Genomic DNA, 21,215 nt, shown 5'->3' on the forward strand with positions numbered 1-21,215 from the left:
CAGGCACGCCGAGGCGGGCGGATCATGAGGTCAGGAGATTGAGACCAACCTGGCTAACACGGTGAAACCCCGTCTTTATTAAAAATACAAAAACAAATTAGCCAGGCATGGTGGCGGGCGCCTGTAGTCCCAGCTACTCGGGAGGCTGAGGCAGGAAAATGGCGCGAACCCAGGAGGCAGAGCTTGCATGAGCCAAGATCGCGCCACTGCACTCCAGCCTGGTGAGAGAGTGAGACTCCATCTCAAAAATAAAAATAAATAAAAATAAAAAATAACAGATGCTGATGAGGATGTAAAGAAAAGGGAACTCTTATACACTGTTGGTGGGAATGTAAATTAGTACAGCCATTATGGAAAGCAGTATGAAGATTTCTCAAAAAACTAAAAATAGAACTACCATATAATACAGCAATCCCACTACTGGGTATTTATTCAAAGAGAAGTAAATCAGTTTTCAAAGGAATATCTGCATCCCCATGTTTACTGCAGCACTATTCACAATAGCAAAGACATGGAACCAATGTAAGTGTCCATCAATGGATGAATGATAAAGAAAATGTGGTGTATATACACAATGGAATACTACTCCACCATAAAAAAAGAATGAAATCCTGTCATTTGCAGCAACAGGGATGGAACTGGAGGTTATTAGGTTAAGTGAAATAAACCAGGCACAGAAAGACAGATCATCACACGTTCTCACTCATATGTGGGAGCTAAAAAGTGGATCTCAGGTCGGCCGCAGTGGTTCACGCCTGTAATCCCAGCACTTTGGGAGGCCAATGCGGGCAGTCAGGAGTTAGAGACCACCCTGGCCAATATGGTGAAACCGTGTCTCTACCAAAAATACAAAAATTAGTCCAGTGTAGTGGTACGCGCCTGTAATCCCAGCTACGCAAGAGGCTGAGGCAGGAGAATCGCTTGAACCCGGGAGACAGAGGCTGCAGTGAGCTGAGATTGCACCACTGCACTTCAGCCTGGGTAACAAGAGTGAAAACTCTATCTCAAAAAAAAAAAAAAAAAAAAGTGCATCTCATGGTGAGAGAGAAAAAGAAAAGAGAAGAAAAAAAAATTGATCTCATAGAAGTAGGGAGTAGAATAATAGTTTCTAGATGCTGGGATAGGTGTTGGGGTGAGGGTAAAGAGCAGTTGGTCAATAGGTACAAATATGTAGTGAGACAGAAGAAATACGTTCTAACACTTAATAGCAAAAGCAGGATGACTACAGTTAACAACATCATATGGTATATTTCAAAATAACTAGAAGAGGGGACCTGAAATGTTCCCAACACATAGAAATGACAACTATTCACTGTGATGGATACTCTACATACCCTGACTTGATCATTGCACATTCAATCCAAGTAACGAAATATCATATGTACCCCATAAATATGTACAAATATTATGGGTCAATAAAAAGTTTACCAAAAAGTCATATGCTGAGGTTGCTAAGATCCACTATAACAATAAATCTTCTGGCCGGGCGCAGTGGTTCACGCCTGTAATCCCAGCACTTTGGGAGGTTGAGGCGGGCAGATCACGAGGCCAGGAGATCGAGACCATCGTGGTTAACACGGTGAAACCCCGTCTCTACTAAAAATACAAAAAAATTAGCCGAGCGTGGTGGCGGGCACCTGTAGTCCCTGCTACTCGGGAGGCTGAGGCAGGAGAATGGCGTGAACCCAGGAGGCGGAGCTTACAGTGAGCCGAGATTGCGCCACTGCACTCCAGAATGGGCGACAGAGCGAGACTGTCTCAAAAAAAAAAAAAAAGGAATACATCTTCTATCTGTGAAATTATGAAGAAGAAAAAAGAGGCCGGGCGCGGTGGCTCAAGCCTGTAATCCCAGCACTTTGGGAGGCCGAGACGGGCGGATCACGAGGTCAGGAGATCGAGACCATCCTGGCTAACACGGTGAAACCCCGTCTCTACTAAAAAATACAAAAAACTAGCCGGGCGAGGTGGCGGGCGCCTGTAGTCCCAGCTACCCGGGAGGCTGAGGCAGGAGAATGGCGTAAGCCCGGGAGGCGGAGCTTGTAGTGAGCTGAGATCCCGCCACTGCACTCCCGCCTGGGCGACAGAGCGAGACTCCGTCTCAAAAAAAAAAAAAAAAAAAAAAAAAAAAAGAAAAAAGAAATTCGTGTATAGTATACATATACGGTTTGGTACTAGCCACAGTTTCAGGCATGTACTCGGGGCTTTGGAACATATCTCCCATGGATAAGAGGGAACTACTGTATAATGAAAACCATAAAATACTGCTGAAAGGAATTAGAGAAAACTAAGTAAATGGAAAGCTATCCCATGTTCATATTATTGGATAAGGACTGCTAGGATGTCAATACTACTCAAGGCAATCTACAGATTCAATACAATCCCTATCAACCTTAGAAACATCAAAATATCAATGAGGTTTTTTGGAGCAAAGACAGAAAATCCATCCTAAAATTAACATGGAGTCTCAAGGCATCTTGAACAGCCAAAACAATGTTAAAAATGAAGAACCAACCTGGAGGATTCAAGCTTCTTGATTTCAAAATTTACTACAACACCTTTACAACATTTACTAATCACACCACCACAGTACTAGTATAAAGTCAGATAAGTAGACCAATGGAATAGACTAGAAAGCCAGAAATAAACTCTTACATATATATTCAAATGCTTTTCAATAAAAGGACCAAGACCAATGGAGAAAGGACAGTTTCTTCAACAAATGGTGCTGGGAAAACCATATAACCACATGCAAAAGAATGAAGTTGGACCCTTACCTAACACCAGAAACAAAAATTAACTCAAAATGGGTCAAAGACATAAATATAAGACCTAAAACTATAAAAACTTTTAGAGGAAAACATAAGGCAAAAGCTTCATGACAATGGATTTGGCAGTGATTTATTGGATATGACACCAAAGGGACAGGCAACAAGAGAAAAAATAGACCAATTAGACTTCATAAAACTTTTTTAGATTTGCACATCAAAACACACTATCAACAAAGTAAAAAGGCAACCCACAGAATAGGAGAAAATATTTGTCCACATAGCTGATAAAGGATGATATCTGGAATATAAAGGGATGTCCATCAACTGATGAACAGATGAGCAAAATGTGGTATATAAACACAGTGGAATACTATGTACCCTTAAAAAGGAAGGAAATCCTGTCACATGCTACTGTGTGGATGAACCTTGAGCACACTGTGCTAAGTGTAAATAAGGCAGTCACAGAAAGACAAATACTGTATGAGTCCACTTACATGAGGTACTTAGAGAAGTCAAATTCATAGAGATGGAAAGTAGAATGGTGGTTGCCAAGGATGGGAGGAGGGTTATGCAGAGTTACTGCTTAATGGGCACAGAGTTTCAATTTTGCAAGATGAAAAGAGTTCTGGAAACAGATAGTGATGATGGCTGCACAACGTGAATGTACTTAATGCCACAGAACTGTGCACTTAAAAATGGTTAAGACGGCAAATTTTATAAGTATTTTACTGCAAGAAAAAAAAGAAACCAGAACTGGATGATCTTGGAAACTTTTAGTCTCTCCAGATGGCAAAAGATGCTAAAATTGGCACACGCCTGTAATCCCAGCACTTTGGGAGGCTGAGGCAGGAGGATTGAACCCAGGAGTTCAAGACCAGCTTGGGCAACATGTTGAAACCCTGTCTCTACAAAAAATACAAAAATCAGCCAGGCATGGCAGTGCATGCCTGTGGATCCAGCTACTGGGGAGGCTGAGGTGGGAGGATCACTTGAGCCCAGAAGGTTGAGGCTGCAGTGAGCCAAGACTGTATCACTGCACTCCAGCCTAGGCGACAAAGTAAGACATTGTCTCAAAAAAAAAGACGCTAAAATTAAGAGATTCACTATCAAGGAAGTATACACTAAAGAAAAGGTCAAGGATGTGACTGTGCTACCTTTTGCTAAAACCTTAGAAACGGCAAAAGGTCAGAGTATTCAGTCATACAAAGGGCCCTTTCAAGAGAGTAAAAGCGTGCCTCACAGACCCTCTCACTTAAACCGGAAAGCCTTTAGGAAGCTTAAAGGTTCTGTCCCTTAGGTTTCTCAGCAGGTGAACAAGGCAGGGAAATATTTATCTTCAAAAGATTTGTATATGTGGCCTTTGTCTAATGGAATGAATCCCACTGAAATCCACAGAAGACCTACAAAGTTCTTAGGAAAATTATGTCAGCAGAAACACAGCCTGTTTGGATTGAAAGGGCCAAAAAGTACAAAATGACCCCCAAAATTCTACTGGCAGACCCCCAAAACTCTACTGGCAGTAAGCAGGCAGGATAAAACTACTCAGCTGCCACATGTGCTTCCTTTGTGAAAAAGGAAGAATGGCTTCCTTTTTCACAAAGGAAGCCATGGCCATTTGTGGAAGCCTTTTACCCAAAGGATCCAGCCCTACTCAGCCTCCTATTCCTATTCCTTTCCACCGTAGTGGTTGTTATCCCTGGGTTTTGCCACTGTCCATTCTGGTTTGCAATCCCATTCAGGACCTTTTTCTCATTTAGTCATCTTTATAGCCCCACTTAGGATCCCACCTTGTTCCATTTTCTTTGTCCTGTTACCAACCAAATGCTATCCCTTACCTACCTTAAAAAGTTTCTGGGAGTGTTTAATCATAAAAGTCATCCCACTGTTTAACTTTGTGATATTCTCCTGAAGGTCATTTGCAGTGACCTATTCAGAGGAAAAGAAACCAAACAATGGGCATTAAGAGCTGGAAAGTAGTACTTACCAATAGGCTTGTTCTTTCTTTTTTTTTTTTTTTCTTTTGAGACAGAGTCTTGCTCTGTCGCCAGGCTGGAGTGCAGTGGCGCAGTCTCAGCTCACTGCAACCTCGGCCTCCTGGGTTCAAGCGATTCTCCTGCCTCAGCCTCCCAAGTAGCTGGGATTATAGGCATGCGCCACTACGCCCAGTTAATTTTTCTATTTTTAGTAGAGATGGGGTTTCACCATGTTAGCCAGGCTGGTCTTGAACTCCTGACCTCGTGATCTGCCCGCCTTGGCCTCCCAAAGTGCTGGGATTACAGGCATGAGCCATGGTGCCTGGCCAGCTTGTTCTTTCAAATGTATGAAGTTTCTATCCCTAACCTAGGTGCCTCTAATACAATGTTTAATTCTGGAAAGACTTTTTGGTTCAGCAGGATATGACATAATCTAGAAAAACAATGTGTCCCTGAAGTGATGAGGAAATCCTTGAAAACCAATTTTCATTTCCTAATTCTGCTTGAAAATTAGACATGTGGCCGGGCGCGGTGGCTCACGCCTGTAATCCCAGCACTTTGGGAGGCCGAGGCGGGCGGATCACAAGGTCAGGAGATCGAGACCACGGTGAAACCTGGTCTCTACGAAAAATACAAAAAATTAGCCGGGCGCGGTTGTGGGCGCCTGTAGTCCCAGCTACTCGGGAGGCTGAGGCAGGAGAATGGCGGGAACCCGGGAGGCGGAGCTTGCAGTGAGCTGAGATCCAGCCACTGCACTCCAGCCTGGGCGACAGAGCGAGACTCCGTCTCAAAAAAAAAAAAAAAGAAAAAAAAAAAAGAAAATTAGACATGTAAGCAAAATTGGCAAAGAAAATCTAGTCTAGGATGACTGGGCACAGTGGCACACACCTGTAATCCCAACACTTTGGGAGGCCGAGGCTGGCGGATCACGACATCAGGAGATCAAGACCATCCTGGCTAACACGGTGAAATCCCGTCTCTACTAAAAAATACAAAAAAATTACCCGGGCCTGGTGGCGGGCGCCTGTAATCCTAGCTACTCGGCAGGCTGAGGCAGGAGAATGGCATGAACCCGGGAGGCGGAGCTTGCAGTGAGCCGAGATTGCACCACTGCACTCCAACCTGGGTGACAGAGTCAGAATCCGTCTCAAAAAAAAAAAGAAAAAGAAAAAAGAAAATCTAGTCTAGGATTCAAAATGGGCCAAAAAACCAGAATCTGTTCCAGCCATCAAGGACACCACTGCCTCTTTAGAAAACTAGAGTTTCTCCAAAGACAAAAGAGAATGGTCACTACTGATACCAAAGGTGACATCTGTTTCTTAAAAACACAGTAAAATTGTCATTGATTCCCTTCCTTTGTTTCTCCTGTCTTTTTTAAATACTTCAGTAACTCTACTATTCCAAAGCCCTCATTTTCAACATGTATCTTTGTTACTCTGTTTGCTTTTAAATACTTTTTTTTTTAGAGATAGGGTCTCGCTTTGGCACCCAGGTTGGAGTACAGTGGTGCAATCATAACTCACTGCAGCTGCAAACTCCTTGGCTCAAGCGATCCTTCCACTTCAGCCTCCCAAGCAGCTAGGAGCATAGGCATGTGCCACCTCGCCCAGCTTATGTGTCTTTTTCTTTTGTAGAGACAAGGTCTTGAGGTCTCACTGTGCTGCCCAGGCTGGTCTCAACCTCCTGGCCTCAAGCAATCCTCCTACCTCAGCCTCCCAAAGTGCTGTGATTACAGGTGTAAGCCACCACTTCTTTTCATAACCAGTTTACTCACTGCTTTTCTATAGTCTTGGTTAGCTAGTTCTAAAATTCCTTCATTATGAGTCTTGATCTCCCTTTTTTTTTTTTTTTTTTTTTTGAGAGGAAGTCTCACTCTGTGCCCCAGGCTGGAGTGCAGTGGCACAATCTCGGCTCACTGCAAGCTCCGCCTCCCGGGTTCACGCCATTCTCCTGCCTCAGCCTCCTGAGTAGCTAGCTGGACTACAGGCGCCCGCCACCGTGCCCAGCTAATTTTTTGTATTTTTAGTAGAGATGGGGTTTCACCGTGTTAGCCAGGATGGTCTCGATCTCCTGACCTCGTGATCCACCCGTCTCGGCCTCCCAAAGTGCTGGGATTACAGGCGTGAGCCACCGCACCCGGCCTTGATCTCCTTAATATGGACAAATGTTAATGTGTCTTCTTCTCCCCTACTCACCCCCAGAGGCTCTTCCTGGCCCAGAACTTTATTATTTTTTCACTAGTTATTTGTTAAGTAAAATGTTTCCCACAATCTCTCTCCTTTACCTTCCTTTTCTCATTTCTTATAATCTCAAAATTTTTTTATAAATTACTATAACCTATTTCTATTATCTTCCCAACAGCCTTGTGGGGTAAGTAGTAAAGCTATTACAGTATATCCTCACTTAAGGCGTCAATAGGTTCTTGGAAACTATGACGTTAAGTGCACCGACATACAGCAGGTCCTCGAATAACATCGTTTTCTTCAAAATCTTTTCATTATAACATTGATGAGAAAACTAATTTGTTTTGTTATAGGTTATTTTGATTAAAGTTTCAGTTTCCAAGAACCTATCAACAATGTTAATAGGTTGAGGACTTACTGTATTATGCCCAGTTTACAGAGGAAAAGCCTACGCATAGAAAAGGTAAAAGATTAAACAAACAAAAAATGGCTTGTAGACAGCTGCTTTTAAAAAAAAAAAAAAAAAAAAGTAAAAGGCCAGGCACGGTGGCTCACGCCTGTAATCCCAGAACTTCAAGAGGCAGCGGTGGGTGGATCACCTGGGGTCAGTAGTTCAAGACCAGCCTGGCCAACATGGCAAAATCCCATCTCTACCAAAAACAGAAAAATACAAATATTAACCAGGCATGGTGGTGCACGCCTGTAGTCCCAGCTACTCGGGAGGCTGAGGCAGGAGAATCGCTTGAACATGGGAGGCAGAGACTGCAACAAGCTGAGGTTGCACCACTGCACTCCAGCCTGGGAAACAGAGCAAGACTCTGTCTCAAAAAAAAAAAAGGTTAAAGACATAGGTGACATCACTGGTGTTTGGCTTCCAACCCACCTATCCTGGCTCACAACTCCATCACGTAGTGAAACCATATTATAAGTGGGCAGGAGTATAAGCTATGTACCTCCAGGTCAGCAAGTTGTTTAAAAGACTTTAGATGAGGCTGCAGTGAGCAATGATTGCGTTACTCCCCTCCAGTGTGGGCGACAGAATAAGACCCTATCTCAAAAAAATAGAAAAAAAGACTTCAGAGAATTTATTTCTCTGTGTTTTTATCCCTCAGGCATTAAAAAAAAAAAAGAGAGAGAGAATGAGTTTATTTCTCATGTAAGTCACTGAGAAGACCATGGTCTCCATAATAAGAAGCAAGTTCAGCTTTATCCAAGACTATATATACAGGAAATAGAAAAGTTAGGACAAGGCAGGATTGCTCTAAGTTTCATCTCATCTATAAATCCATAAGCTTGGTGACATTATCCCATAAGATCATACAGCTCTATTCTAATTTTATAACATTTGATCTTCAGAAACTAATTTAATTTCCCAAGAAGCCTTTCCTGTTAAGGACTCCACACTAAACAGCCAAAATGGGTATTCTAGTTTATTCAGTAGCTACAATTTCCCACTAAGAGTTTCCACTAATACAATGCCATGTAGGTTTATCAGAGATTGATTTATAAGTGAAGTTAGCAGGAATTGGCCCTCTCAGGTCTGATGACTCTTCAATGAACTAATAAAGTAAGTTCCCAACCTCATAAAGCTGAAGACTAGACTTTGGACCCCTGATAATCTCACCGACGTATAGCTACAGAATGAGGCACAGCCCAAGAAAACCAAGCAATCTTTACTCTTCCCGTCAACACTCACATTTTTTGGCCACAGGACATGGGGTGCAAACATAAGGGCAAGGTTATAGGCTGACATCTTGTTCTTGTCTTGTTTCTTTGCTGTCTGGTATAGGAGATCAAGCAATAACTTCAGCAAATTACGATTAGGAGGAGGGAGAATGAGGAAGAGCAACTGGAGAGCCTCAATTTGCCGGTCCTTGTCTGGTATATTGGTCTTGTTTCCTTTATCATCAAACTGCATCAAATCTTGAGGACAAAAGAGAATTTGCAAAGCGAGGAGAAAATATCAGCAAGAAAAATCAGTGCTTTCACCATTATCCTCCCCTCAACTCCATCAAAGAAAGGAGGAAAAAAGATTCAGGCAGAAACACTATTCAAAGATTACAGCAAAACATAACAACAAAATAATGTCAATTCAATTCAACAATAAAAAGACCAAAAAAAGTTTGTTTGTTTGTTTGTTTGTTTGAGACGGAGTCTTGCTCTGTCACTCAGGCTGGAGTGCAGTGACACACTCTCAGCTCACTGCAACCTCTGCCTCCCGGGTTCAAGCGATTCTCCTGCCTCAGCCTCCCGAGTAGCTGGGACTACAGGTGCCCGCCATCACGCCCAGCTAATTTTTTGTATTTTTAGTAGACATGGGGTTTCACTGTGTTAGCCAGGATGGTCTCGATCTCCTGACCTTGTGATCTGCCCGCCTCAGCCTCCCAAAGTGCTGGGATTACAGGTGTGAGCCACCACACCTGGCCAAAATTTTTTTTAATGTGTACAGGATTTGAATAGACATTCCTTCAGAAGGTATATAAGTGGCCAATAAGGCTTTGTATGCTCAGTATCATTAGCCATCAAGAAACTATAAATCAAAACCACAGTGACATACTACTTATACCCACTACAATGGCTAACACTACAAACAGATTGACAAAAATGTTGGCAAAGATGTAGAGAGAATTAAACCCTCCTATATTGCTGGTGGGAATATAAAATGGTATAACCACCTGGAAAACATTTTGGCAGTTCCTCAAAAAGTGAGAGTTACCATTTGACCAAGAAATTCAATTCCTAGGTATATACTCAAGAGAAATAAACACATATCCAAGTCAGGTGCAGTGGCACATGCCTGTAACCCCAGCACTTTGGGAAGCCAATGTGGGCAGATCGCTTGAGCCCAGGAGTTCAAGACTAGCCTGGGCAACATGGCGAAACCCCACCTCTATATAAAAAAAAAAAAAAAAAAGATCCACACATGCCTTTGATAATGCCACTCACTCCACTTCTCCCCACTCAGATATTTTACAGCTAAAAGAAAAATGAGAGTGAAAAATGAGAATGAATATGTCCTTATTCACAAGCTGCTCCTTATAACAGGCAGCTCCCAATGGAGTTAGAGTTATTGGTTCTTCCCTAACAGACTAAAAAGGTTATCAATGAAAACAGTCCCCTGGATAATGAGAATTTCAAAGCACACTAATAACCATTTGAGTACAACTCATATAGACGTACAAATGATTACAGTGTATTATTTAAGCTGTTTAACCTCAATAATTCCAGGTTTAGGAAAGGCAGGTAACATTGCTAGAAAATGTTCCCTGTTAATATGAAACTGAAAACAAAAATTCTTTCCAGTTATCAGCAAGGCATATGAAAGGCTACAACTGTGCCACGCATCAGTATGTTCTTAAAGAACATTCAATCACAGGGTGGTAAAAGGGAGAATTTCAAATATTGCACTAAATGAATGAACTGAACTGGAAAGCAAACAAAACAAGCATCTTTCATGTTAACACTTATAAAAGAATATTTTCCAAATCTTTTTCAAAGGTCTAACATCTTTATTTCTCCCCAAAATAATTGTAAAATTATATAACATTCTAGTAATATTTACTCATTGCATCATTGGGATTGCTACTAAAAGTGCTAAAAAAAAAAAAAAAAAAAAACCTAATCATATTAGATTTTTTTTAATTCAAAACTTGTTTCTTTTTTTTTTTTCTTGAGACAGAGTCTTGCTCTGTCCCCTAGGCTGGAGTGCAGTGGTGCAATCTCCGCTCACTGCAAGCTCTGCCTCCCAGGTTCTCCTGCCTCAGCCTCCCGGGTTCTCCTGCCTCAGCCTCCAGAGTAGCTGGGACTATACAGGTGCCCGCCACCACACCCAGCTAATTTTTTGCATTTTCAGTAGAGACGGGTTTTCACCGTGTTAGCCAGGATGGTCTCGATCTACTGACCTCATGATCTGCCCACCTCAGCCTCCCAAAGTGATGGGATTACAGGCATGAGTCACCGCGCCAGGCCAAAACTTGTTTCTTTAAGTAGTAAAAATTATTCAAAAAGGAAAAAAACCTTATATTTCTTTTCCATATAATTAGAAGAAACAGGAAAAATACTCAGGGGCAGAAAACTAAGCAACTGCAATAATGGATATTGATGCTGTAAACACTTAGAGCCCATAGCAGCATAACAGACATGCAATTTAAGAATGAATTCCCTGCCACACGGGTAGAAAGGAGTATGAAGAAACTATTTATGAGCTGAAAATGGAACATTCTTCAAGATACAGTAAGTGAATAAAGCAAACCACAGAACCATGTGTATAATCTGTTACATAAAAATAGGAGAAAAGGAATATACATACTTGTTTGGGAATACACAAAATATCTCTGGAAGGATACTTCAGAAATCAGTAACACTGGTCCGGGGGCTGCAGCTCATGCCTGCAATCCTAGCACTTTGGGAGACTGAGGAGGGAGATCACTTGAAGCCAGGAGTTTTGAGACCAGTCTGGGGAACAGGTTTTCTTTTTTTAAAAGATAAAAAAAATTTTTTAATCAGTAACACTGATTGTTTCTGAGAAGAACTAGGCCTTGGGGAACAAATGTAGGAGAGAAGGTTTTTACTATATATTATTTCAATCATCTGAATTTTGAACTATGTGTTTCTATTCAGAAAACAAATAATTTTTTTAAAAAATAAATTTCCTTGGCTGGGCGTGGTAGCTCACACCTGTAATGCCAGCACTTTGGGAGGCTGAGGCAGGCAGATCACAAGGTCAAGCGATCGAGACCATGCTGGCCAACATGGTAAAATTCCATCTCTAGTAAAAATACAAAAATTAGCTGGGTGTGGTGGCGGGCACCTGTAATCCCAGCTACTCGGGAGGCTGAAACAGGAGAATCACTTGAACCCGGGAGGCGGAGGTTGCAGTGAGCCGAGATCGCACCATTACACTCCAGCCTGGTGATAGAGCGAGACTCCATCTCAAAAAAAAAAAAAAATTTTTTTTCAAGTGTAGCGATGTCCTCAACTGAGGCATAGAAATACTGAGCAAAAACTCCAAACCAAGGCAAAAATACCAAACCTGTAAACCTCTGAAATATATGAATCAATCCAATGAAAAGCATACATTTATTAAGCAACTAAAACGGATTGGGCACAGTGGCTCACGTCTATAATCCCAGCACTTCAGGAGGCCAAGGTGGGCAGATCGCTTGAGCCCAGGAGTTTGAGCCTCAGCAACATAGCGAAACCCAGTGTCTACAAAAAATACAAAAAATTTGCCAGGCGTGATGCCGCACGCCTATAGTCCCAGCTACTCAGGAGGCTGAGGTGGCAGGCTCACCTGAGCCTGGGAGATCAAGGCTGCAGTGAGCCAAGGTTGCACCACTCGAGCCTAGGTGACAGAGTGAGATCCTGTTTCCAACTATAATGTTCAACACATTACTCGAGGATCTATCAGAGATTCAAAAATAAATAAAACTCAGACCATATCTTACTACCAGCTCCTTATCTCAATACAAAGCTTATTTATCAAGAAAGCCATTCGATTAAAATTAAATTTAACTAGCCAATACCTTTGAGTACCCAGAGAAGTCCAGCAACAACACGAAGTCTTAACCAATATTAATAGAAGTATTTCTGTGGGTCACAAGCAACAGAAAATTCCTAGGAACTTTACTAAATTTAAAGAAATGTATTTACATCTCCTTCTTACTTCCTATACTCACCAGCGATTTTAAGGTGTGCGTTGAAATGTTTATGTGTCAGCAGAGGCTCCGGCAACTCTCCTAGAAACATCTTCAGCAAAGTGGCAACATCATTTGAGTGAAACTCCCCTGATTCCAAGTCAATGTCAGTTCCATTATTGAGAGCATCCCTTAAAATCTGCTGTCGGACACTATTACCTGGTACTCTAAACAAACCCTCTACTCGTAAGTCTGTTTAGCATAAAAGAAAGCAGAGGACAGGCAAAAAGGAAGCAGAAATATTATGATTAAAATACACGGTCTAAAGACTACACTTAAAAGACCCTTTACAAAGCCTTTCAAGTAAGTTTTTGCCTTTTTTTCATCAGTGTAGTTTAGAACCTACAGACCTCCTGAGGAGACATATCTGAACGCCCTTGGGCACTTGGAGATCTTCCAAACTAAAAGGTAGTCCTCCCAGGAGTCATTCAATCTCCTGAAGTATGTACAGACAATCTGAATTTAACCCAATCAATGGTCAGGATTAGCTTGAAAAATAAATTTTAAAAAAGCCAAATCTCCCTAAAGACCTCTTCTTGTTTATCCCAGACTTCATTTTGAGGGGCTACATACATCTGTGGATGTTTGTAGCTCTTGTAAACTGTTTTCCCAGCCCAGAATGAATCCAGAGTCTCTGCACTGCTCCAGGAATTAGAACTCTAATGTGTCAAATTCCTAAGAGATTCCCAGAAGCTTTAGTCATCCCAACTATTCATCCCTAGGCCAGAGGCAATAGCTCATGCCTATAATCTCAACACTTTGGGAGGCCTAGGCGGGTGAATCACTTGAGCACAGTTCAAGACAAGCCTAGGCAATATGGCAAAACCCCATCTCTACAAAAAAACTACAAAAAGCAGCCAGGTGTGGTGGTGCAAGCTTGTGATCCCAGTTACTAGGGAGGCCGAGGTGGGAGAATCACCTGAGCCTGGGAGGTCAAGGCTGCAGTGAGCCAAGATTGCACCACTGTACCCCAGCCGGGGTGACAGAATGAGACTTTGTCTCAAAAAAAAAAAAAAGTAAAGAGTGTGTTTTAAGCATAGAATTCTGGAGAAAAAAGGTATCATGCTCTCTTAAATAAATGCAATGATTCTTTAGGGACAACATATTTTTCCAGAAGAAATGTCTCTCTGAGGCAAGAGGTAAATGTGACTTCATAGACACGGTCTAATTTATATACACTTTGAGAGTGTAAAGCAAATGAATATGAGATGAAGTTTAAAAGGAAATATATTTAAAAACATGCCACCTGAAATTAACACTGGTTAGTTCCTTTGATGGTTAATTGGCACCTACTAACTCCAGGCAACTAGCTCTCAACAGAAAACAGAATTCTTCATTAAACAAAGAATGATAAAATTTCAAGTAGTCTTACTTTTGTGTAGATATTCAATCAGTTGGTATATCTGGGCAATGCCTTCCTCTGTCAGTGGGGACCCAAATATCACTCCTTTTTCTGAAAAACCATATGATATGACAGGGCTATATTTCAAACAAATAGTACAAAATCATCACACTTAAAACCACTCAAGCATCCTATTTTACAATTCAGCAAGCGTTTTCACATGGTCAGTAAACAAAAACCTTAGAACTGGAAGTGCACCAGAAAATGCAAGCAGGATAACTCTCAATCAGTTCTCTCCAAGTTCAATATTAGACTGTAGGTTCCTTGAAGGCAAATACTATCTTCTTTTTTAAGTAAGAAGCGTATATCTAGTAAATAAGAAGGAGATATCTAGCATGTTAGTATTTAATTTAACAAACAAACAGAAGGCCAGGCATGGTGGCTCACACCTGTAATCCCAGCGCTTTGGGAGGCTGAGGTGGGAGGACTGCTTGAAGCCAGGAGTTTGAGACCAGCCTGGGCAACATAGTGAGACCCCATTTCTACAAAAAATAGAAAACAGGCATGGCGTCATGCATCTGTAGTCCCAGCTACTGGGAGCTGAGACAGAAGGATAGATTGAGCCCAGGAATTCAAGGCTTCAGTGAGCTATGACACCACTGCGCTCCAGCATCGGCAACAGAGTGAGACCCCATCCCTGAAAAAAAAGAAAATTCAAGCTTTCTGCTCTATAGTCTCTAGCTATGTAACTATGGTTTTTTAAAGATCATTTTCACATATTAATAGGGCACGAAAATCAAGATGCCCCTGATAACTACCTAAGTTAATCATGTCATCATCTCTCAGGGACTGAAAATATTTGCTTTAAATTATTTATTTATCTAGATAGTTTTTACAATTTGTATCACAATTACTTAAGGTGTTACTACTTATAAAAATTGAAAAAAATGGCCAAAAAAAAGCTCTAAGTTAATAGCAACTCTTCAGTGAAAGTGTAGATGTTGAGAGAGAAGCCCAGGGAGCAGCTGAGGCCTGCCCACCCTTCACAGACACATCTCCTACCCTTTCGCTTGAGAGACATGAGAGACCGGAAGAATCCTGACGCTGGGCCGGCCCCGCCAGGCAACTTAAGGTCCACTTCCCCCATCAGCTGAGCCAACTCAGTTCCAGGTAAATCGATGAGCCTTGTGATATTGCTGACCACCAACTCAGTGAAAACCTCAGGTTTCTCATGTCGGAGTTTCTCCACAAAAAAGTCAGGATTAAAGATAATGGGCTGACCTCGAAGGGAAGAATCATTGCAGATCACAAAACTGCAGATGGCATCACTGAAAAACACAGAAGAAAATCTTTTGGGACATGATTTTTGTATGTTTCTTATGCACTACTCATTGGGTTACTTGGTCCTGACTCCACGCAAAGGCAGAGGTTTCCTTATAGTCTGCTTCCTTTAATTGAGCCAGATGCCCTTGAACACTGTTCCTTATAACCACAAAGCCTCACAGAGGGGAAGGCATTTACAGGTACATAAAACGGTAATTAATTCCGCTTTTCCCATGTCCACAAATAGGTTTTACTTTAAAATCCTTCAATTCTGGATGCCTCTGACCCATCCATCATCATCTAAGTCCAACCTCTGCTCAGACAGGTTCTTCTCTCTAGGGCTCCTGATCTTAGCTGGGTCTCCACTCCTACATTACATTGGGCTATACTCCTGGCAAAGCTCCTTGAATCTCAGAAATATTTCCTTCACTGTTCTTTGTTTCCCAATGCCTACTTTACCCCTGTATTAGTTCATTTTCATACTGCTATGAAGAAATGCCCAAGACTAGGTAATTTATAAAGAAAAAGAGCTTTAATGGACTCACAGTTCCACATGACTGGGGAGGCCTCACAATCATGATAACAAAAAGTATGGGACTAGAAGGCGAAGGAGGAACAAAGGCACATCTTACATGGTAGCATGTTGGGAACAGACACCAAAATCCGGCCAAAAACTGGCCCCAAAACTGGCCATAAACAAAATCTCTGCAGCACGGTGACATGTTCATGATGGCCATGACGCCTATGCTGGAAGATTGTGGGTTTACCGGAATGAGAGCAAGGAACACCTGGCCCACCCAGGGTGGAAAACCCCTTAAAGGCGTTCTTAAAACCACAAACAATAGCATGAACGATCTGTGCCTTAAGGACATGCTCCTGCTGCAGTTAACTAGCCAAACCCATCCCTTTATTTTGGCCCATCTCTGTTTCCCATAAGGAATAATTTTAGTTAATCTATAATCTATAAAAACAATGCTTATCACTGGCTTACTGTTAATAAATACATGGGTAAATCTCTGTTCAGGGCTCTCAACTCTGAAGGCTGTGAGACCCCTGATTTCCCACTTCACACCTCTATATTTCTGTGTGTGCATCTTTAATTCCTCTAGCACAGCTGGGTTAGGGTCTCCCTAACCACGCTGGTCTCGGCAAGTTGTGGGGCCCGAATCCAGGTCGAAAGGTCGCTGGAGAGACGGTTGGAGAACACGGAAAACTAAGCTGGAGAACACCCAAGTACTCTTAAAGCAATCCCCGTGGTGATTAAGAAGGGGAGCTCGGAAGCATCAGGGTAACAAAGGGACAAGTGTGGGCTCTGGTTCGTTCCACCATGGAACCTTTTCACACTAATGATGAGGAGGAAGGAGAGTATAATGAAGTAACAGAAGAGGTTACAGAGCAGGTTTGTTTGCCAGCTAAAGCTAAAGCAGCAAAGGAGGGAGAGGTTCATCCCTACCTTTCTGTATCCCCTCATTATTATTTTGAAGAAAAAAGAATGGCCTGATCCTCCAGATCTTTCTTTTCCAGAAGACACTGGGCGAAAAGTAGTTGCCCCAGTGACTGTTTGAGCAGTGCCTCAAGCGACCGCTCTTAGTTCTATTCAGGCAAGAATTCAGCAAGCTAGACGAGAGGGTGATATAGAGGCTTGGCAGTTCCCTGTTAGAATACACCCCCCAGATCAACAGGGAAATATTATAGCTACATTTGAGCCTTTTCCTTTTAATTACTCAAAGAATTTAAACAAGCTATAAATCAGTATATACCAGGTTCTCCTTTTGTAATGGGACTGTTAAAGAATGTTGCTATTCCAGTCGCATGATTCCTACTGACTGGGACGCTCTTACTCGAGCTTGTCTAACTCCTGCTCAGTTCTTACAATTTAAAACTCGGTGGGCAGATGAAGCTTCCATTCAGGCTGGTCGAAATGCCCAGGCCCAACATCAAATTAATATAACTGCAGACCAACTTTTGGGGGTTGGCAGCTGGGCTGGTTTAGATGCACAACTGGTCATGCAGGATGATGCCATACAACAGCTTAGGCGAGAGTACATTAGAGCTTGGGGAAAAAAATCACTTCAGGTGGAGAACAATATCCTTCTTTCACTGCTACAAAACAGGGACTAAGAGACCCACACATTGATTTTATAGCTCGGATACAGGAGTATCTTAAACAGATGATTGCAGATTTGGCTGCTCAGAATGTAGTGTTGCAGTTATTAGCTTTCGACAATGCTAATCCCGATTGCCAGGCTGCTCTGCGACCTATCAGAGGGAAAGCACATTTAGTTGATTATATCAAGGCCTGTGATGGTATCGGAGGTAATCTGCATAAAGCTACTTTCTTGGCACAGGCAATGGTAAGACTGAGAGTAGATAAAGGAAATACTCTGTTTCCTGGAGCTTGTTTTAACTGTGGGAAGCATGGTCATACTAAAAAAGAATGTAGAAAAAATCAGCAAGTCAGGTCACCCGATAGGGGAAAAAAGAACACTGCTGAGACTGAAATATGTCCAAAATGTAAAAAAGGAAAACACTGGGCTAATCGGTGTCACTCTAAGTTTGATAAAGAAGGGAACCCTAGGCCGGGCACAGTGGTTCACATCTATAATCCCAGAACTTTGGGAGGCCAAGACGAGCAGATCACGAGGTCAGGAGATCGAGACCATCCTGGCTAACATGGTGAAACCCCGTCTCTACTAAAAATACAAAAAATTAGCTGGGCGTGGTGGCGGGCGACTGTAGTCCCAGCTACTTGGGAGGCTGAGGCAGGAGAATGGCATGAACCCAGGAGGCGGAGCTTGCAGTGAGCCGAGATCGCACCACTGCACTCCAGCCTGGGCGAGGAGCAAGACTCCGTCTCAAAAAAAAAAAAAAAAAAAAAAAGGAAGGAACCCAATTTCAGGAAACGCCATGAAGGGCCCATCCCAGGCCCCATTCTAAACCGAGGCATTTCCAGCTCAGGCCATTCCCTCACCCCCCATACAATGTCTGTCCCCCGCCACAGCCAATAGGGCCACAGTAGATTTATGCTGCACAAAAGCTGTGAGTCTTCTGCCTGGGGAACTGCCACGAAAGGTCCCAACAGGAGTCTATGGTCCCTTGCCATCAGGAACAATAGGAATACTTTTTGGAAGGTCTAGTTTAAGTTTAAAAGGGGTACAAATACATATAGGAGTCACTGATTCAGATTACAATGGGAAATTCAAATTGTTATATCTACTTCTGTTCCCTGGAAAGCAGAGCCAGGATAGCACATAGCAGGGCCATGATAGCGCATAGCAGAGCCAGGATAGCACATAGCACAGCTCCTGACTGTGCCGTATGTGGGAATGGGAAAAAGTGAAATTAAACGAACAAGAAGATTTGGAAGCACAAATAAGCAAGGCAAAGCAGCTTACTGGGTAAATCAAGTTACTAATAAATGCCCTACCTGTGAAATAACTATTCAGGGAAAGAAATTTAAAGGTTTGGTAGATACAGGAGTCAACATTTCAGTCATTTCTCTACAGCACTGGTCGTCCACATGGCCAATTCAACCCACTCAATTTGACATAGCTGGAGTTGGTAAAGCCCCTGAAGTATATCAAAGTGTTATATTTTGCATTGTGAGGGGCCCGATGGACAACCTGGGACTATTCAACCAATTATAATGTCTGTACTTATAAATTTATGGGGAAGAGATTTATTACAACAACGGGGAACACAAGTTCTAATTCCAGAACAATTATATAGCCCTCAAAGTCAACATATAATGCATGAAATGGGGTATGTCCCTGGTATGGGACTAGAAAAAAATTTGCAAGGTTTGAAAGAACTGCTTCAAGTGGAAAGACAAAGTTCCTGCCAAATATTAGGATATCATTTTTGATGGCAGCCATTGTTAAGCCTCCAGAACTTATACCTTTAACATGGTTAACAGATAAGCCAATTTGGATAGAACAATGGCCACTAAGTAAAGAGAAACTGGAAGCTTTAGAGAGATTAGTTACTGAACAATTAGAAAATGGACACATAGCTCCAACATTTTCCCCTTGGAATTCTCCAGTTTTCGTAATTAAGAAAAAAATCAGGTAAATGGAGAATATTAACTGACTTAAGAGCCATCAATTCAGTTATACAACCTACGGGAGCATTACAGCCAGTATTGCCTTCTCCTGCTATAATTCCAAAAAATTGGCCTTTAATAGTCATAGATTTAAAAGACTGTTTCTTTACTATCCCCTTAGCTGAGCAAGACTGTGAACAGTTTGCATTTACAATTCCTGTGGTAAACAACCTGCAGCCTACTAAGCATTTTCATTGTTTCACAGATGGGTCTAGTAATGGTAAAGCTTCTTATTCTGGCTCAAAAAGTAAAGTTTTCCAGACGCCCTATACTTCAGCTCAAAAAGCGGAGCTTGTAGCTGTAATTGAGGTATTGACTGCTTTTAATATGCCTATTAATGTGTTTTCTGACTCTTCATACGTGGTTCATTCCACACAGTTAATTTAAAATGCTCAGTTACTATTTCATACAGATACAAAACTGATGACAAAAACAAAAAAGGGGGAGAAAGAGAATATGGAACCCCACAGATGCAACTGAATCTAGCATTATTAACTTTAAATTTTTTGAGCCTGCCAAAAGGCCGGATGTTATCAGCAGCTGAACAGCATCTACAGAAACCAGTTGCAAAGACAGAAGCAGAACAATTGGTTTGGTGGGGAGATCTGATAACAAAAAGTTGGGAAATAAGTAAAATAATAACTTGGAGTAGAGGTTATGCTTGTGTCTCTCCAGGACCACCGAATCAATAGCTGATTTGGATACCATCAAGACACCTGAAACCTTATCATGAGCCAGATGCCAAGGAAGAGATTCCGGGAGGATCCCAAGGACCCCCTGGCTGCAGCCATGTTGAGGCTGATACTGAGGAGGACCCCAACTGTCACGAGCAACACCCGTTGAACACAGCCACCCACCCGGGGACAGATCAAGAAGCTGTCGCAGATGGCAGAAGAAAACCTGAGGAAAGTGGAAGACCCAGTCACAATGAGTAATTTAATGGTAGCTATGATAGCAGTGATCACCATTGCCGTGAGTATTCCTTCAACAAGGGCTGACACAGAGAACAATTATACTTATTGGGCATATTTATCAATCTTGGCTGGTAATAATGCCTGCATGTAATCACTCTATGACACAGTTACCCATGCTTGCTGATCTCAGTATTTACCATAATAAATCTGCTCCTATAATTAAGGCATATTGCCCTCAAAAACCTATTTGTAAACAAAATAGAACCTGGCCAGAAATAATGAACGTACTTGTTTAGGAAGATTGCATTGCAGAACAGGCAGCGGTGCTGCACAACGATTCCTATGGAATCGTTATTGATTGGTCCCCTAAGGGGATGTTTAGCTTGAATTGCACCTCTCAGTCTGCATGCCATGGTCACACTATGTTAAGATGATCTGAACAAAATGGTCAGATGGTAGAAATGATAAGAAGTACAGAAAAGTTCCTGTTTTCTGGAACCATGGCAATATAGTGGCACCTCAACCTCAAATGATATGGCCCGCTCTAGGAGCTTAACATAAGGATTTGTGGAAACTATTAAATGCTCTTAATAAGATCAAAATTTAGGAAAGAATAAAAAAGCATCTAGAATGACACTCTACAAACTTGTCTTTGGATATTGCAAAATTAAAATAACAAATATTCAAAACATCCCAGGTACACCTGACCTTAATGCCAGGAACTTGAGTGCTTGAAGGAGCTGTAGACAGATTAGCAGCTAATAACCCATTAAAAAGGATAAAAACACTTGGAAGCTCTGTGATTTCAATGATGATTGTGCTTTTAATCTATGTTGTTTGTCTTTGTATAGTCTGCAGATGTGGATTCTGACTCCTGTGAGAAGTAGCTCACTGTGACAAAGCTGCCTTTGCTT

The 21,215-nt window shown here is 42.0% G+C and overlaps 1 protein-coding gene across 1 annotated transcript in view; it reads right to left on the minus strand.

Annotated features, from left to right (window-relative positions):
• The window catches only part of ARHGAP19 (Rho GTPase activating protein 19), a 78,101-nt gene that overhangs the window by 31,770 nt on the left and 25,116 nt on the right, over positions 1 to 21,215 (minus strand). Inside the window, exons 2-6 of the mRNA XM_025396917.1 lie at positions 15,025 to 15,290; positions 13,993 to 14,073; positions 12,603 to 12,812; positions 8,621 to 8,847; positions 4,608 to 4,694 (exon numbers count right to left, since the gene is read on the minus strand). Of these exons, the coding sequence (XP_025252702.1) occupies positions 4,608 to 4,694; positions 8,621 to 8,847; positions 12,603 to 12,812; positions 13,993 to 14,073; positions 15,025 to 15,290 (871 nt within the window). The remainder of the gene's footprint in view (positions 1 to 4,607; positions 4,695 to 8,620; positions 8,848 to 12,602; positions 12,813 to 13,992; positions 14,074 to 15,024; positions 15,291 to 21,215) is intronic.

The sequence above is a fragment of the Theropithecus gelada genome, chromosome 9 (assembly GCF_003255815.1).
Source record: "Theropithecus gelada isolate Dixy chromosome 9, Tgel_1.0, whole genome shotgun sequence".
Lineage (NCBI taxonomy): Eukaryota > Metazoa > Chordata > Mammalia > Primates > Cercopithecidae > Theropithecus > Theropithecus gelada.